Source organism: Cervus canadensis, chromosome 14 (assembly GCF_019320065.1).
Source record: "Cervus canadensis isolate Bull #8, Minnesota chromosome 14, ASM1932006v1, whole genome shotgun sequence".
Taxonomy (NCBI): Eukaryota; Metazoa; Chordata; class Mammalia; order Artiodactyla; family Cervidae; genus Cervus; species Cervus canadensis.
Genome location: NC_057399.1, coordinates 1,324,918 through 1,343,002, shown reverse-complemented (window position 1 = coordinate 1,343,002; position 18,085 = coordinate 1,324,918). Strand labels below are relative to the sequence as shown.

General features: G+C 44.4%; 1 protein-coding gene and 1 non-coding gene across 2 annotated transcripts in view; one reads left to right on the top strand and one right to left on the bottom strand.

Moving 5' to 3' along the window:
* The window catches only part of FBXO16 (F-box protein 16), a 72,967-nt gene extending 57,773 nt beyond the window's left edge, over positions 1-15,194 (top strand). Inside the window, exons 8-11 of the mRNA XM_043487290.1 lie at positions 480-712; positions 2,416-2,518; positions 14,345-14,370; positions 15,084-15,194. Coding sequence (XP_043343225.1) covers positions 480-712; positions 2,416-2,518; positions 14,345-14,370; positions 15,084-15,093 — 372 coding nt within the window. The 3' untranslated portion in view covers positions 15,094-15,194. The remainder of the gene's footprint in view (positions 1-479; positions 713-2,415; positions 2,519-14,344; positions 14,371-15,083) is intronic.
* On the bottom strand, positions 8,900-9,006 carry LOC122453440. The gene has a single exon (XR_006273063.1). It is a non-coding gene; the product is annotated as a U6 spliceosomal RNA (small nuclear RNA).
* Positions 15,195-18,085: the final 2,891 nt, after the last annotated feature.

The following is an 18,085-nucleotide window of genomic DNA, read 5'->3' as shown; positions in this document are numbered from 1 at the left end:
CAAAAAATAATAATAATGCAGGAATACTTCCTGAGACAGTGCCTGACACATACAAGTACCTCTGGGTTGGTGGCTGCTGTAATCATTGACACCATTATCACTGCCATCATGGTGATGATGATAATGATGATTTTTTTTAAAGAATTCATTTATTTATTCATTTTTGGTTGCAAAGGGTCTTCGTTACTGCCCTTGGGCATTCTCTAGTTGCAGTGAGCAGGGGCTATTCTCTGCCTTCCATGCTCAGGATTCTTATTGCGATGGCTTCCCTTGTTGCAGAGCACAGACTCTAGAACGCTGGCTCAGTGGTTGTGGCACCACGGGCATGTGGAATCTTCCTGGACTAGGGATTGAACCAGTGTCCCTTGCGTTGGCAGGCAGGTTCTTAATCACTAGACCACCAGGGAAATCCATGTTCTTTGTTTTACTTTTGTTATTATTATAGTGTTTTGAGAACAGAAATAATTTTCTCCTTCTAGACACCTCCAAAAGATGGGTTTGTGATCGCGGATGTTCAGCCCATTAGAAGCAGTTCTCCAGGGGGAAAGCTGTCTCCTTCATCCGCTTTCCGATCCTCTTCCTCTTTGAGAAAGAAGAACCACCCAGGGGAGAAAGAACTCCCACCCTGGAGGTCTTCTGACAAGCATCCAACTGATATCATTCGCTTCAATTACCTGGACAACTGTGACCCCATTGAACACAGCTGGCAAGGGTAAGAACTGTGCCCTTCTCCACTTCTTTCCTTTTAGAAACAATTTACTGGCACTTTGGTCTACGAAAAGATGAAAACAGAAGCTGCTGTGAAATACAAATGCTTCTCACTGGTGGTGGTGGTTTAGTTGCGGAGTCATGTCAGACTCTCTGGAAACCCATGGACTGTAGCCCACCAGGCTCCTCTGTCCATGGGGATTCTCCAGGCAAGAATGCTGGAGTGGGTAGCCATTCTCTTCTCCAGCGGATCTTCTCAACCCAGGGATCAAAACTGCATCTCCTGCATTGCAGGTGGATTCTTTACTGCTGAGCCACCAGCGATGCCCCAAGAAGCAAAAAGTGATTGAAAGTAAATGAACCTTTATTGCTAAATTTGACCTTTTCTTTAGGATTTGTTTGCATTTTGTAGCTGTAATGTTTTCCTTACAGCTTCTTTTAATATTTTAATACCTCAGATTCCAATCTAGCACCATAGGGTTCAATATAGTCTTTTCTGTCTTTGCGCCTCCCTACTGTGACATTGAGATATATATATATATATTTGATTATATATATACATACAGAATTTTGTATGGGGTTTCCTGGTGGCTCAGAACCCACCTGCAATGTAGGAGACCTGGGTTCCATCCCTGGGTTGAGAAGATCCCCTGGAGGAGGGCATGGTCACCCACTCCAGTATTCTTGCCTGGAGAATCCCCATGGACAGAGGAGTCTGGCAGGCTACAAAAAGAGTTGGGCACAACTGAGTGACTAAGCACAGTACAGCATAATTTTGTATAAAAAATATATGAAGTATACACACAGAGAATATATTTACTTAACAAATTCTGGAAGTAATTTCCGAATTGCTAACTCATATCATTGTCAAAACAAATTTGCTAACTAGAATTCAATGTTAGTTTCTGGTTCATTTTGCCTTTAGCCTGAGGGTATATACTCATAATAAAAATAATGTGGATCCATACTTAATCCTATTATATGCAAGCATTTTAAAAAAACAAATATTAATGTTAATACAAACAAGATTATTGAAAACAGCTTAAGATGTCTTTGCCTGTGTTTTTGTCCTTAGGATATGTTCTACTAAGGCTATTCAGACAATTGACTGTGTTAAAGTCCCATGAAGTTATTCCTTTCTGTGGGGTAACACCACCAGCTGTTTTTAGATTTTTGGAATTTCTTTTATTTCATGGTTCCAAAGTCAAATATACAAAACAAAGTGTGTCTGGAGAAGTCTCCAATACTGTTCCATGTTCCTAATTGGATCACAGGGGAATCCTACAGATAGGTAACTATTTTTTAAAAAGTCCTTACATTTAAAAAATCATAAAAGAGGGGAAGTGAGGCAGATAAAAAAATATAAACACATACATGCACCTGTTTCTGAAAGAAATGGTGTCACACAGTACGTACCACTTTATCCCGCTTTCTTTCTTCCTTTAACAATATATCCTGGAGCTCACTCCACAGGTATATAAAGAAATACCCTGGCCTCCTTTTTACAGCCCACACTTTTCCATTGTGTGGATGTGTCAGAGTTTATTCAACCCCTTCTCTATTGATGGACACTTGACTTGTTTCCAGCTGAGTGAAGATAATCTTTTAAACCGCAGGAACAACAAAATCAAATAGACAAACAGCTATGCCAACCACCAAAGCTTTAAAATGATATTTATAATTTCCCCAATGCTCTCCAATTAACAGAAGAAGGAAAAGACATGAAATGACTCCGGCTTTCAACCGACAGTCACGTGATAAGAAAAATAAATCACAGGACAGATCTAAACTAAGAAAAGCACAGTCGCTGGTAAGTATTGCTTACAAAACATTTCTCCCCATAATGTTAATGAAAAATGCTGGATCTCTATAATCCTCTTCTTGAGATTGATTTTTCTGGGGGGGAATCAACAAGTAACGGTTTAAATTCTGGTCTCTGACACTGACTGGCTAGCTGTGTGACCTTGAGGATATCCTTTATTTAAGCTCTCTGAGCCTCAGTCTTTTTAAAAGCTTGGATGGTTTGATGTGTGTGAACCTGCTTTGAAAACTATACAATATAAAGGAAGTATTATTATCATTGTTTCTTTTTTCTTCTGTGAGTCCTTTGGGGTCAAAGAGGGGAACCTATAGAAATTTCTCTGTGGAAATTATTTATCTGTAGAACATAAGATCCACTGACCTAAGAAAAAGGTATTGTGCTGTGCTGAGTTGGTCAGTTGTGTCCAACTTTCTGCAGTCCTGGGGACTGTAGCCCACCAGGCTCCTCTGTCCACAGAATTTTCCAAGCAAGAATACTGGAATGGATTGCCTTTTTCTATTCCCGGGGATCTTCCTGACCCAGGGATCGAGCCCACCTTCTCTTGCATCTCCTGCATTGGCAGAAGAATTCTTTACCACTGGCACCGCCTGGGAAGCCCAAGAAAAAGATATTGAGTTGGCCAAAAACGTCATTCTGGTTTTTCCTTAACATCTTATGGAAAAACCCAAACTTTTTGGCCAGCCCAATACACGTTCCATAGCTGTTCTGTCACCAGTGGAACATGATGATAAAAGTGCATTCTAAATAACTTCAGAAAAACAAAATGAATTAAGAACTTTTCTTTCCCTAATTAAAAAATAGCTAACTGACAACCTAATAAAAGTCAGTGCTTGTGACTAGGGAGCATTATTATTTCAGAGCAGAATTTCCCAAATTGTGGTTCTGTACCCCCAGTGGATCCCTTTCAGCACATATGAGAGTCTTTGGAGCCAAGTAGAAGGGAATAAGGGTGGAATTAAAAGTTTCCATTAGTAGTAAAGATTTAGAAAAAGGCTGCAGATACACACTAAAGGAAAATTAATATAAAATGGATGTCAGTTGGGAGAACGGTAAGTGTGTACTCATGAATAAATCACTTTTATAGCTCTCCTTTAAAGCTTAATTACTTTCTGTTTCAATGCATTTTCAAGTGTTATGTTCCAAAAAGAGAGAGAGAGAGATGAGCTTTTTGAAATAAGTTAGTCTATATTCTGAGAAGACAATCTGGTTGGACGGGATGAGACTTATCACAGACATATGTATGGAGGCCCAAGGGAATGAGGAAGCTTAAAATAGAGCAGTAAAATTGTCAGTGAAAACCATTAATTGGGAAAAATAACTATGAGGTTTATCACCCGAGCCACTCAGGCATGCGGCTGCCTAGTTGCCGGCCCCTCCTCAGCCAGAAGTAGAAGAGAAATCTGGGGGAGAACAGGGAATTTGCAGGAAGATAAAAGTTGGTGACGTATGCTTACAAACTATGAGCACAATCAGACATTTCTCTGGCTTAAAAAACAAAACAAAAATCAAAGGCTAAACAGAAACCCTCCCTTTGGGTTTTTGACATTCACCATCTGTCACCCTCTAGCAGGGCTTGCTTAAGTTAAAATAGTCATAAATTAAAGACTTCAAAAGTTGTGCTCATTCAAGCTGAAAGGGGAACCAGGGCAAAGTAAACAAGGATGGAACACAGTTAAGCTATGAGTAGGTGAAGTGGGCGATTATATGGATCTACTTGTGTGTGTTATTTGATCAGTCACGTCTGACTCTTTGCGACCCTGTGGACTGTAGCCCGCCAGGCTTCTCTGTCCATGGAATTCTCCAGGCAAGAATATTGGAGTGGGTTGCCATTTCCTCCTCCAGGGGATCTTCCCGACCCAGGGATTGAACCTGGGTCTCCTGCATTGCAGGTGGGTTCTTTACCATCTGAGCCACCAGGGAAGCATACTTGTGTGGTTTCTGTAAATATGCTAATTAGAATCACCATTTCTGCTTAATTATGATAAGGAGCGTTGAGGCATAATTAAGCCCTCCAAAAGTGAGCTGCGATGTTTGACTCTACATTGGTGTCTGTGATGTGCGTGCATGCTTAGTCTTGTCTGACTCTTTGCGACCCCATGGACTGTAGCCTGCCAGGCTCCTCCTTTCCATGGGATTTTCCAGAAAAGAATACTGGGGTGGGTTGCCATTTCCTGCTCCAGGAGATCTTTCAGTCCCAGGGATCGAACCTGAGTCTACTGCATCTCCTGCATGGGCAGGCAGAGTCTTTGCCACTGTGCCAACGGGGAAGCCTTGCGGCTATTCAGGCCACAGGCTGCAGGTGGCTAAGGCCCTCCCTACGCTGTGCCAGTTGCCCCACCGTCCACCACATCCCTCCCTTGGAGGAAAGGAGCAACCTCCTCCATGAGGCAAGGCGATTGTGAAAATGAAATACTAGCTATGGGGCCTGAGAGGAGAGGAACTGGGTCTTGAGGAAATTCATTTAGGGGACATAAAGAAAGTAAGGAGTAAATAAAATCTGACAATAGAACGGATAATGAAGGACCTACTGTATAGCACAGGGAACTCTGCTTAATGTTATGTGGCAGCCTGGATGGGAGAGGGGTTTGGAGGAGAATGGATACATGTGTACGTATGTCTGAGTCCCTTTGCTGTCCACCTGAGGCTATCACAACATTGTTAATCGGCTATATTCCAGTGTCAAATAAAAAGCTGAAAACGAAACAGAAGCGACAAGTGCAACTGTGGAGAGAGTGTGGTGGACACAGCTCAGGTGTGATTAAAGTGGAGAAAATCACATATTCATTAGATAGAAAGTTCTTGCATCATTTAGACAGGTTTATCTAGGAAGATTCAGGAGGAACTAGAGAAACAGTTGAGCAGGAAAAACTTAGGGGAACAGCTTACAAAGCCAGGATGAGAAGGATAGGTCACCAACACCCAGGGAGGACCTAAGGCCTGAACAGTGGCGGGCTCCCTCTCCCTCAAAGTGGAAAAGGGGCGTGTGATACTAGGAGAAGATAAAGCTTTGTGAACTGGAGGGGTTAGAAGAAAAACAGCACGGGTGTGAAGTGCAAAGAATATTCCTTTGAATATCCCCAAACTTTTTGGCACCAGGGACCAGTTTCATGAAAGAGAATTTTTTCCATGAATTGGGGAAGGGGGAATGGTTTCAGGATGATTCAAATGCACTACATTTATTGTGCACTTTATTTCTATTATTATTACATCAGCTCCACCTCAGATCATCAGATATTAGATCCCGGAGGTTGGGGACCCCTCTCTCGACTATCTCTTGAGGGCATGGCTATCAGGTCACTGAGGCATCTTCACTGTTTGCCTGTCATTACTGAGAGCCTTCAAATATTAGAGTTCTCCCCCTAAACAGAAACATTCTCAAGGAAACAGTTTCAAATCTGTATATATTGCTGTGAGTTGGTGATGTTTTCTACTATTATTAGGCTTGAGTTTCAAGGGTACCTGATTCCCCTTTTAATTCCAGCACTGCCTCATAATAGCTGCTTCATTGAACCACCTTTTGGTGTGAATCACTGATAGGAGCTAGGCTTCCCATGTGGCTCAGTGGTAAAGAATCCACCTGCCAATAGTGGAGATACAGGTTTGATCCCTGGGTTGGGAAGATTCCCCTGCGAGAAGAAATGACAACCCACTCCAATATTCTTGCCTGGGAAAATCCTATGGACAGAGGAGCCTGGCAGGCTACAGCCTGTGGGGTCCCAAAGAGTTGGATACGACTGAGCAAATCTCTGTCTATTCGATCACCAATGCTTTATCATTTTGAAGGTGATTTATCAAAATTATATAAACATCAAGGTATGTTCATTACAATTAGTTTTTTGTTGTGGTGGTTGTTTGTTTGTTTTGCTTTTTGGCCACACCATGTGGCATATGGGATCTTAATTCCTGACCAGGGATTGAACCTGTGACCCCTTGCATTGGACACTAAGAATCTTAACCACTGGACCACTAAGGAAGTCCCATCATTAGTTATTATAATAAAGTTCCAGACAGAACAAAGTCATGAAAAAAGACAAGCACCACAAGACAGCCAGGTGGCATCTTAAACCTCAGAGATTTTCCCATCTTGAGTAAAGACGTGAAAAAAATAATTTTTAAAAATCTTAACAGCTGGCCCCACGATTCCTTTTTGGGAAGAGGAAGGAGGGAGCTGTCTCCTTGGGGGAAAGCCACTGAGGAGCAAATGCTACAGGCACCTGGACGCCAGGGGAGGGAAAACCTGCCAGGCTGGAGATTAGAGGAAAAGTTTCTTGTTTCTGCTCCTGCAAGTTGAGGGAAGGGGGGCAGAGGGCGGAAAGGAAAGAAATAAGACCAAGAAAGAAAAGCCAGCCGGACGGAGAGAAGCTGAGCCCGGGCAGGGGAAAATGACACGTCAGTGTTAGATGGCAACCCAGCCATTCCCAATCAAATTTGTTCCCTATTACTGGGGTGTAAAGCCTGCCTTCCATCTCTTTAGGAAATTGTACTCAATTTATACATGGAAGCAAGGTCTCAGTAGTCTAGAAACCAAGAAAGCCCTTCAGGACTATTTACAAAAACCAAGGTGGGGAGGGCGGGACTTCCCTGGCAGTCCAGTGGTTAAGACTTCACGCTTCCAAGGGGGGAAGGTTTGATCCTTGGTAAGGGAACTAAGATCCCACACACTGAGCTTGGCCAAGGAGGGGAAAAAAAATGCTATCCTTAAAAATAAAACCAAGAGGGGTGGGCTTTGGGCTTCCCAGGACTGGAATTGGGACCCAGCTGAGCTGACATCTTGTTTTTTGTCTGTTTTTTGTTTTTCCTTTTTCCTACCAAATTAAGTATAAAAACAAATACCTTTTTGTCTCATGCTCAGCTTTTTTTCCTTGAAGGTTAGAAGTCCTCACTTTCCAGGTTTTGATTTAGCCAAGGATTTCAAAAAGCTTTCTGTTTGCAGTGTTCAGCTAAATACAGGTAACAAAAGCTGCTAATTGCCTGCTTACTCTAATTGCTTTAGATAAGACCTTATCTTGCCTGGAGCTCCTCGCCTTAACTCCAGCCTCTGTGGTTACTGCCTCCTTCCAGGATAACTTGATTTTTAATGTCCTGATTGTTTTTTAATAGTCTTTAAGCTTTCTCACTTTTTTTCCCCCTATCTGGATTAAGAGAGGAGGAGAAAGGAGTATTCTCTAAAGTGATTCATGGTTCATGTCTAAGAAAAAACAATGGTTTAAGAATTGGGAAACCCCCAGTTCTGGCCTTAGCTCTACCGTTGACTAGCAGACACTCCAGCTATTTCTAAAATAAGTTAGAATTGCATCTTTTTTTTTCTTAATAATTGAGGTTTCTTTTAAATATTTATCTTATTTATTAAGTATTTATTTCACTGTACCGGGTCTTAGTTGCAGCACATAGGATCTTCAGTCTTCCTTGTGGCATGTGGGATCTAGTTCCCTGACCAGGATGGAACCCACACCCACTGCAGTGGGAGCATGGAGTCTTAGCCACTGGACCGCCAGGGAAGTCCCTGAAATACCTCTTTAATGTCTCTTCCAGGCTAAAGTCTGAATCTCTGGACCCTCAGTTTCCCACCACATTTACTCTCTGCTCTCCCCTAATGCCAAAAAAAATCCAGTGTATTCATGAATCCTAGTTCTAAATCATTAAAAACTGGTTTCTGTCTTCTTTTTTTTTTTCTTTGAACTTTAGAAAACCTAATTAATTAAAACAGAAGAATTTATAAAACATAGTTTATACAGTGGTTTTCTTGCAAGCCGTCTTTAATAGACTTCTTTCAAATTCTGACAAATACACCAGGTGTTTGGTTTGAATGTGCAGAACTAAAAATATCTACAGGAGAGATTTTTAATTTCTTAATTCAATCAGTGAAATTCCTGAGAATTCCATTTGGAAGAAAGAATAAGAAAGAATATGGGGGACTTACCTGGTGGTCCAGTGGCTAAGACACTGTACTCCCAATGCAGGGGGCCTGAGTTTGATCCCTGGTCAGGGAACTAGATTCCACATGCCACAGTGTAGACCTGAAGCAGCCAAATAAATAAATAAAATTTAGCAAAACAACAATATATTTTTTTAAAAAAAGGAATATGGGCTTTGCAGTCTGAGAGACCCGGCCTTTTTTTTTTTTTTCCCCATGGTAGCAAGCAAACAGGATTTATTTTAGAGAGAGCACGAAACTCTCAGCATAGACACTGAGAGGGGGTAAAGTGCCCCAGAGCGGGGATTTTTTACTAAGCAGTGCAACTTTAGATGTTACTTAACCTCTCTGAGCCTCAATTTTTAAAAAAATTACCCTTTTTTATTCATACTTTTTTAACTTTATTTTTTAATTGGAGGAAAATCGCTTTACAATGTTGTGATGGTTTCTGCCATAAAAATATGAAATGCTTCACCAATTTGCATGTCATCCTTGAGCAGGGGCCATGCTAATCTTCTTTGTACCATTCCAATTTAAGTATATGTGCTGCCAAAGTGAGCACTGAGCCTCAATTTCTTCATCTATAAAATGGGAATAATGATACCTCCCTTGCAGGACTGTTGTAAGGATTACATGCCAGGTATATACATTAAGTAGTCAATACATGTTCATGTTCTCCTCCACTAAATACCATCTTATTTTTCACTTTGCTGACCAAGAGCACATGTTTGGGCTTGAAACAACCTAGGTTCAATGCCTGATCCCACAATTTTAGCAACTCAGTGATTTGGGACAAGTTGTTAACAATCTTGGAAGCACTGTTTTCTCATCTGGAAAATAGAGTTAACAACAACAGTGCCCAGCTCCAGGAAGCGTTCATGAGCTAGTCACATCCATCAGAATCACATCAGATCACCATGGGGGCAGCAGGGATGCTAAGGGAGTACTGACGCTGAGTGGCTGCTGAGTTGCTGACGAGGGGTCGGCCAGGAGGAGGCTCCAACCTTCTCTTTCTTGATTTTACCTTTACTTTCCCCACTTTTCTTTTTTTTTTTTTTTATTTTTAATTGATTATTTTTGGCTGTGGTGGGTCTTAATTGCAGCATGTGGGATCTTTCATTGCGGGGCACAGGCTTCTCTCTAGACGTGACTCTCTGGCTCAGTAGTTGTGACTTGCAAACTTAATTGCCCTGTGGCTTGTGGGATCTTAGTTCCCCCACCAGGGATCAAACCCTCGTCCCCTGCATTGGAAGGCAGATTCTTAACCACTGGACCACCAGGGAAAGCCCCTCCCCACTTTCCTTTGTCTTTCCCCGTTGTCTTCGGTCTCGCAGTTTCTGCTGTCTGAAAAATGGTTGCATCCGAGCGGTATGACATGGAACCCATGTATTTTCTTTCCCTGCACGGCCTCCATAAATCTTGTGTCTGTGCATGACTCCTTCTCAGTGCTGGGTTTTTGATTCCACGCCCCCAGGTAGAATACTGTGTGTTGAACTCTGCCATGGATTTGGTGCTGTGCGCCCTCCTCTGCCTCTGATACCTCCAAGATGAAAAGACCTAATTGCTAAGAATCCTGGGGGCAAAATTAATTCTCAGGAAGGACCACAACTTAGCATCTTTGCATTTCTCCTTTGCCTCTGAAAAAGCATAGTCTGCTTGCTCTGTCTTGTGGCCTCTTGTTTGATCATGCTACGCATAATAAATTAACTTGGCATTTCCAACAGGAGTAATTCTACTTGCTTCTCTTTCCCTGAACATTTAGACTGGGGCCAAATGGCTTCTTGTTTTTACTTAAGAGTTAAACAAAAGAGACTTCCCTGGTGGTGCTGTGGTTAAGACTGCCTTCCAATGCAGGGGCTGCAGGTTCAATCCCTGATGAGGGGACCAAGATCCCACATGCCTCACTGCTCAAAAACCAAAACAAGAAACAGAAGCAATATTGTAACAAATTCAATAAACAACTTTAAAAATGGTCCACATCAAAAAAATCTTTAAAAAACATATATGTGTGCATATGTAGTCTATATGTATGTACTCGTGTATAACCCTTTGTGTTAAATAGTTTGGCTTTTTACAGCAAACTACATTAGAAGTCAATTTTCTCAGACATGGATGCTTTGAAATGTAAATTCATAGTCCTTACTAAACAACCATAGGAATTCTATGTCCTGTGCACATTTGGCGGCACATCCCGACTTTATGTCACCTACTTGGGAGGCTGAAGGGTGCCATCACATAATCTTGGGCTTAAATTTCGAAACCCTGGCTAGAATTTTCTGCTTAGCCTTTCCCCCACAACTGACAGTTTTACCCCAGAGCTAAAGACAAATGAAGAACAAAAACAGGCCTGTTGCTGTGTTGATTATTTCTTGCTCACCTCTATTTCTCTATTTAAAAAAAATTTTAAGGTATATATTTTTTAATGTGGACCACTTTTTTTTAATGGCCACATCGTACAGCATGTAGGATCTTTAGTTGGGGCGTGCAAACTCTTAGTTGTGGCATGCTGGATGTAGTTCCCTGACCAGGAATGGAACCCCAGCCCCTTTGCATTGGGAGCTCGGAGTCTTAGCCACTGGACCACCAGGGGAGTCCTAGACCCATTGTTTCTTGACTGCTTTCCCTTCGTTCCTGCAGTCCTTTCTTCCCTTAAGGTCATTAATCACTGAGACCTGTTTAAGGGCAAGCATTGTGGCCAGGCTTAGATCACAAAATGTCTTGGACCAAAATGGGTTCTCTTATGTCAAAGATGTCATGCCTGATTCTCTTTCTCCAGGGACCCCCTCCCCTATCTGCTTACAACACCCAATGTTGACATAAAAGAAATTTCCAGTTATTTCAACCAGATCATCAGATGCTGTGGATCGAACTCAAGACTGTCAGATTTGTACCCTTTATATATTTCCTCAGGCTTCCCAGGTGGCTCAAGTGGTAAAGAATCCACCTACCAATACAGGAGATGCAGGCAGGAGATACAGGTTTGATCCCTGGATCGGGACGCTCCCCTGGAGGAGGAAATGACAACCCACTCCAGTATTCTTGCCTGGAAAGTTCCATGGACAGAGGAGCCTGGCAGGCTATAATCCGCAGGGTTGCAAAGAATCGGACACAACTTAGCTACTGGACACACACACACAAGCATATAATTCCCCATATTTTGTCTTTCCTCCTTAGATTTTGTCTTTCCTCTTGTCATGATGGGCATTAAAGTCTTAAAATGAAGAGGGTTTACAAACTTATTTTCAGGGACAACCAGGAAGGTTGGTGGCTGACCAGCCCACTCAAGATGTCTGTTCTCTTGCTCTCTGTCTATCCCCTGCCCGACCAGGGCCTGCTTCACTTACACTGACTCTGGCCTTCCTACATACTTGCCTTGGGCCCCAGCTAGTGATTGTTCTTATCAAAGGGGCGGTGAGGGGCGTGCCCTTCTGTTGGTTTCCCTGGTAATCGATGAGCCCATCTGACATCAACTCCCCTGTAACTGGCAATCTCCCCTTCCACCAGGAACAAAGACTGCTGCTGTGACCTGAAGGTGTCTGCTGCCCGGGTGGGGGTGTCGCTCTAGGACTTTGCTTCAGACACATAAGCTCCCCATCTGTCAAACCACTGATGTCTCTGTTGCTTGATGCATGTGTGCGTGCCAAGTCACTTCAGTCATGTCTAACTCTTTGCAACCTTATGGGGTGTAGCCCGGCAGGCTCCTCTGTTCATGGGATTCTCCGGTGAAGAATACTGGAGTGGGTTGCCATTCCCTTCTCCAGGGGATCTTTCTGGCCCAGGGATCGAACCCTCATCTGTGTCTCCTGCATTGCTAGTGGATTCTTCACTGCTGAGCCCCCGGGGAAACCCCTCTGTTGCCCACCCCGGGCTTTCCTCAGTCTTGAAGCTGGGCAAATGCAGGCTTTGTAGGGCTTTGAGGTGCAGTCCAACAGGTGAGCATAAAGAGACCAGCTTCCAGAGCCCCTCAGGAAGGGATGAGAAACTTGACAATTTGGGTAGGTGGTGACAGTTACCAAGAGGAGAGGTGGTGGGGCAGGGGAGTCCCTGGGACCTGCCAGGGTGGAAGAGAAGAGCTTGAGAGGAGCCTGCCTGGGCCTGTGGATCTCCCCTGGGGGACTTAGGAGAAAGGGTTCCTCAAGTACAGTGGTAAATATACTTTGCACTGTAAGAGGATTCCATTTGAAACTGTTACAGGCGAGGTGCTACGAGCCTATTCTTGTATCACAGAAAGCTAGGCTTTTCCTCCATTTGGCAGGTATTATTTGATTTTCCTTGTTCCTAAAATAGCACAAAGGGAGGCTTCTGTTTGTTCTCTTACCTTGTGCTAATCTTGGAGCAACATGAAAATGCTGACTGTACGCGGATCTTGAAACAACCCCGAAAACTTCCACCACGGGAAGACAATTAATTCCCACTCGTTCCCCCTTTACTCTTGGATTCCATCCACTGGCTGTGTTTAACCCCAGTTTTGCCTACTCTTTCCCAGAAAAGTCACAGCTAACATGCGTGGATCTACTAAAGGCAGGAGCGTAGATTCAGTAGGGTGCGGGATTCCAGCTTGATTCTCTGGGGGCTGACGTCTCATCAGAGAACTAATACTGAAGAGCAAATGTTCAGTGCTAAGTTAGGGGATCTGGATGATAATGGCTTCAGGAATGCAGCTGAGACAAAAGTCCCTGAGGGCTGAAACACTCGAGTTTCTTGGAGAAGGTGGGCCTCCAAGGATAGATGTAGAGAAGGAATAAAGAGAGGAGGTGAGTAAGTCAGAAAGAGAAAAACAAATATTGTATATTAACACATGTATGATATGCATTATGGCAGGCTACAGTGCATGGGTCTGTATGACTAAAGTCACAACCAAAATGACTTAGCATTCACACACCACACATATATACAGAATCTAGGAAAGCAGTACTGATGAACTTATTTACAGAGAAGAAACGGAGATGCAGATGTAGGGAATGGACTTGTGGACACGGCAGCGGGAGGAGAGGCTAGGAAAAATTGAGAAAGTAGCATTGCTGTACATATACTCACTCACTCTCAAAGTCACTCAGGTGTGTCTGACTCTTTGAGACCCCATGAACTGCAGCCCGCCAGGCTCCTATGTCTATGGGATTTCCCAGGCAAAAATACGGGAGTGGGTTGCCATTCCCTTCTCCAGGAGATCTTCCCAACCCAGGGATCAAACCTGAGTCTCCTGCATTGCAGGCAGATTCTTTACCATTTGAACCACCAAGGAAGCCCCATGTATGCTCATAACCTGTGGGAGGCTGCTATATAGCACAGGCAGCCCAACCTGAAGCTCTGTGATGACCTAGAGGGAGGGGATTCGGGGGGAGGGAGGCTCAAGAGGGTAGGGATATACACACACATACACACATATATATATCATTATGACTGATTAACATTGATGTATGGCAGAGACCACCACAACATTGTAAGGCAATTATCCTCCAATTTAAAAAATATATATAGAGAGACAGGCAGGTGGAGGGTACAGGCGAGACCAGCCTGTGTGGAGCATCTCTGTGGAGGAAGAGGGACCCACTGGAGACAGCAGTCATGGCTGAAGCAATGTCTGAGCCAGTGAGAGCCTAAAGTAGGATTTTCCCCAGATTAATGGAAACCCTGTGTGTTGCAAATATATCCATCAGAGCATTAGAGGGAGGTAACGGATGATCTGACTCCTGGGACCTGCCAGCTGAGTGTGGAATCGGGAGGGGGACAGTGTTCGGAGGGGCTCAGCCTCTGTACATCTGCTTGCTCTCCTGTGTTGCTCTGCCCAGTCGGGGCCGAGATAAGGGTGCATGTACCCCCTCCTGCTTCCTGTGAACTCAGCTCGTATTATGTCTTTCTCTCGCTCTCTCCCTTCCTCTGCCCTTTCTGCTCACGGCCAGATGTTGAGGAGAAGTCCTTCCTCACTGTGAGTTTTGGGTGGAATGTCCACCTGTGACATCAGTCTTGTGTGTGCATGCCCAGGTTAGCAGGGACGGTAAACGATGGGGATGCTATCAATACCCACCTGGTCTCAGGATCACGAGTCTCCAGACCCAGCTCTAACACTTCCTAGCTCCTTGAACGCTGGCATTTCAACTACCTGCTCTTCAGTTACATTTATTTGTAAAATGGAGATGTTAATACCTGCCTATCTACCTCACACAATTTCCTTGAGGCTCAAATGAAACACGGTTGTGAAAGTGCTTTGGAGACAAAGAAATGTATTTATTAGGAGTAACTCAATACTTGAGGGGTTGCATGAGGGGGAAGGTGGTGAAACTGGGACATCTCAATAAATCCCATCCAGTCCTACGATTTTATAAAATTGTTTTATACTACTTTGTTGTTGTTTAGTAACTAGGTTGTGTCTGACTCTTTAGCAACCCTGAGGACTGTAGCCCACCAGGCTCCTCTGTCCATGGAATTCTCCGGGCAAGAATACTGGAGTGGGTTGCCATTCCTTTCTCCCGAGGATCTTCCCGACCCAGGAATTAAATCCACATCTCCTGCTTGGCAGGTGGACGCTTTACCACTGAGCCACTAGGGAAATCCTTTATATTCCTTAAATAAGTTGAATTAGATAGCTTTTTCTGCTGTTCTAACAACTCTCACTCTAGTGGTATCTTTTTTCCTCCCTAGAGCTCCTTAAATGCAGAACCCAGGGCCTCCCTACACGTTCCAGCTCACCTTGCTTGGCTTCCTCACCAGTCACTGGGCCTCCCAGCCACTGAGGCAGCAACAAAAACTCTCACACAGCATCTCCAGAGGCTCTCTGGACTTCAGTCATCACCCCAGGCCTTCCAGCAGCAGCTGATGCAAAAAATGTGAAAAGATTTTTCCAAAAGCGACAAGATGCTCTACACAGAGACGTGGATGTCACTTGGATCCTCGCTTAGAAACGGCTTAGGAACCTTATTGTGAAAGCAAGTCCTGCAGTATTTCAGGAACAGGTATAAACTTAGGAATGTGATGATAGATACCATGGAGTGGATAAAGGGACATAATGATAGTGTCCCTGGTGAGGTTGGCTGTGTGAGGCCAGGTCCGAGAAGGATATAACCAGCACATCCCCAGGGCTCCACAAGCGGTTTAGGATTGGGACGATTGACTGTGGTGTCATAGTTTGCTGGGTCTTGCTGTAACAAAGTCTTAGTCCGTTTAGACTGCTGTAACAAAAGTACCATTGATAAGTGGGCTTCCCTGGTGTCTCAGAGGTAAAGAAACAGCATGCAATGCAGGAGACTTGGGTTTGATCCCTGGGTTGGGAAGATGCCCTGGAGAAGGAAATGGCAACCAACTCCAGTATTCTTGCCTGAAAAATCCCATGGACAGAGAAGCCTGGTGGGCTACAGCCCACAGGGTCACAAAGAGTTGGACACGACTGAGTGACTAAACCACCACCACCATTGATGAGTGGCTTAAAAACAACAGACATTTATTTTCTGGAGGCTTGGAAGTCCAAGATTAAGATGTGGGCAGGGTTGGTTTCTTCTGAGGCCTCTCTCCTTGGCTTGCAGACGGCTGCCTTCCCCCTGTGTCCCCACAGACTGTCTTCCTTCTCTGCATGTCGATGTCCTCATCTTCTCTTCCTGTGTATATGCTAAGTTGCTCAGTTGTGTCCGACTCTGCCACCCCATGGACTGTAGCCCGCCAGGCTCCTCTGTTCATGGGATTCTCCAGGCAAGAATACTGGAGTGGGTTACCATGCCCTCCTCCAAGGTGATCTTCCGGACCCAGGGATCGAACCCACATCTCTTATAAGTCTCCTGCCTTGGCAGGCGGGTTCTTTACCACTAGTACCACCTGGGCCTCTTATTATATGGACACAAGTCAGATTGGATTAGGGTCCGCGTATATGACTCTGTTTAACTTTGATTGCCTTTTTGAAGACACTCTCCCAAGACAGTCACATTCTGAGGTCTTGGGGGTTAGAACTTCAACATAGGAATGGGGGGCAGGGGTTACAACTCAGCCCTTAACTCACATTGTGGGCAAGGTAAGGAGAAGATGAGATGGAGAAGCCACTGAGAACTATTAACAGCAGAAGCCTCTGTCATCCTTGGGCCTGGAGAAACAAAAGAGACAGGGCGTGCTATTCCTAGAGCCCATCCAGAGCTGTGGTCATAGGAGAGGGGCCGCCCAGCGTGGGTGCTTATGACAGAGGAAGGCACCCATGGTGGAGACCAGGGTCTGGCAGAGAGGGAGGGAGAAGACCCAGCCCTCTCTCTCCCCGCCCTTCACACTCCTCCCTTCACACTCTGATAGTGCTCCTCTTCGGTCAAGAGCCGAGAAAGAGGAGCTGAGGACAACGAGGCCTGGGGGCTGCAGCTTGTAGATGGCAGGCTTTGAGGCAGGCAATGGGCTGACACGTGTGGCCAGGGGTGGGAGGGGAGTGGTAGGATTAGAGTGGGATGATGAAGAATCACCAGCTCAGTGGAGAAAACAAAGACATTTCCAGAGGAGAAATTAATTATGCATACTCAGGTAACATAAATGGGCTTTAAAGTGTCATCGGAAAACAGAAAATGCTACTTAGCTGCAAAAAATATTAGTCATACATTGGAAACTGAACCATGTATTCATGTAACCATTTCCAGTCCTAGAAGTTACTATTCTAAGATACTTGCTTGCAGAAGTAAAGCAGAATGATAGAAAAATACGTTTGTCAATCTTGTCATGTTGAACACTTACGTTCTTAAAATGGGATGGCAAGTATTCCTGGAACTGTTTTGGAATAGAAGGCAGCTCTCTGCCTCAGGAGGGTGCCTGTGTGACCGCACCCATCAGTGGTCACAGCGTGGTTATGTGAACTGGGTGCGTCCCCTGTGTTATCGTGCCGGGGCTGCCATAGCAAAACACCATGAGCTGGTGGCTTCCACAACAGAAATTTGTTTTCTCACCACTCTGGAGGCTGGAAGCCTGCGACCCAGGTGGTGACAGGGCGGATGTCTGCTGAGGGCTCCCTTTGGGTTGCCTTTTCAGTGTGTGCTCACGTGGTCTTTCCTGGGTGACTTTGCAGGGGGGAAAAGTGAGGGGGATGGAGGGAGGGGGAAAGAGAGAGAGAGCAATCTCTTGGTGTCTCTTCTTCTCTTTTTTTCCTAAGTTCAAATCATCCTGATTTTATGATCACAGAAATACTATAAGTATCCACAGTTGGTGAACACCATTATAACAAATACAGATAGAAGGATGGATAGAGAGCTACATAGATAGAGTGACTGGAACAAGAATAGACTCAATCTGCACATGCTGTTTTTAAAGTATAGTGTTGAATTTAGTGTTACTTGAATTAAAAAAAAAATGTATTTGACCACACCAGGGCTTAGTTGTGGCATGTGGGATCTTTAGTTTCAGCATGTAGGATCTAGTTTGCTGACCACGGATCAAACCCAGGCCCCCTGCATTGGGACGCAGGCTTAATCCCTGGGTCAGGAAGATCCCCTGGAAGAAGAAATGGCAACCCACTCCATTATTCTTGCCTGGAAAAATCCCATGGACAGAGGAGCCTGACAGGCTACAGTCCATGGGGTTGCAGAGAGCTGGAGACGACTGAGCGACTTAGCACACACTCATGCATTTCCTTAAAGGCCCCACGTCCAAATACAGCCCCTCTGGGGGTTAAGACTTCAACATATGAGTTT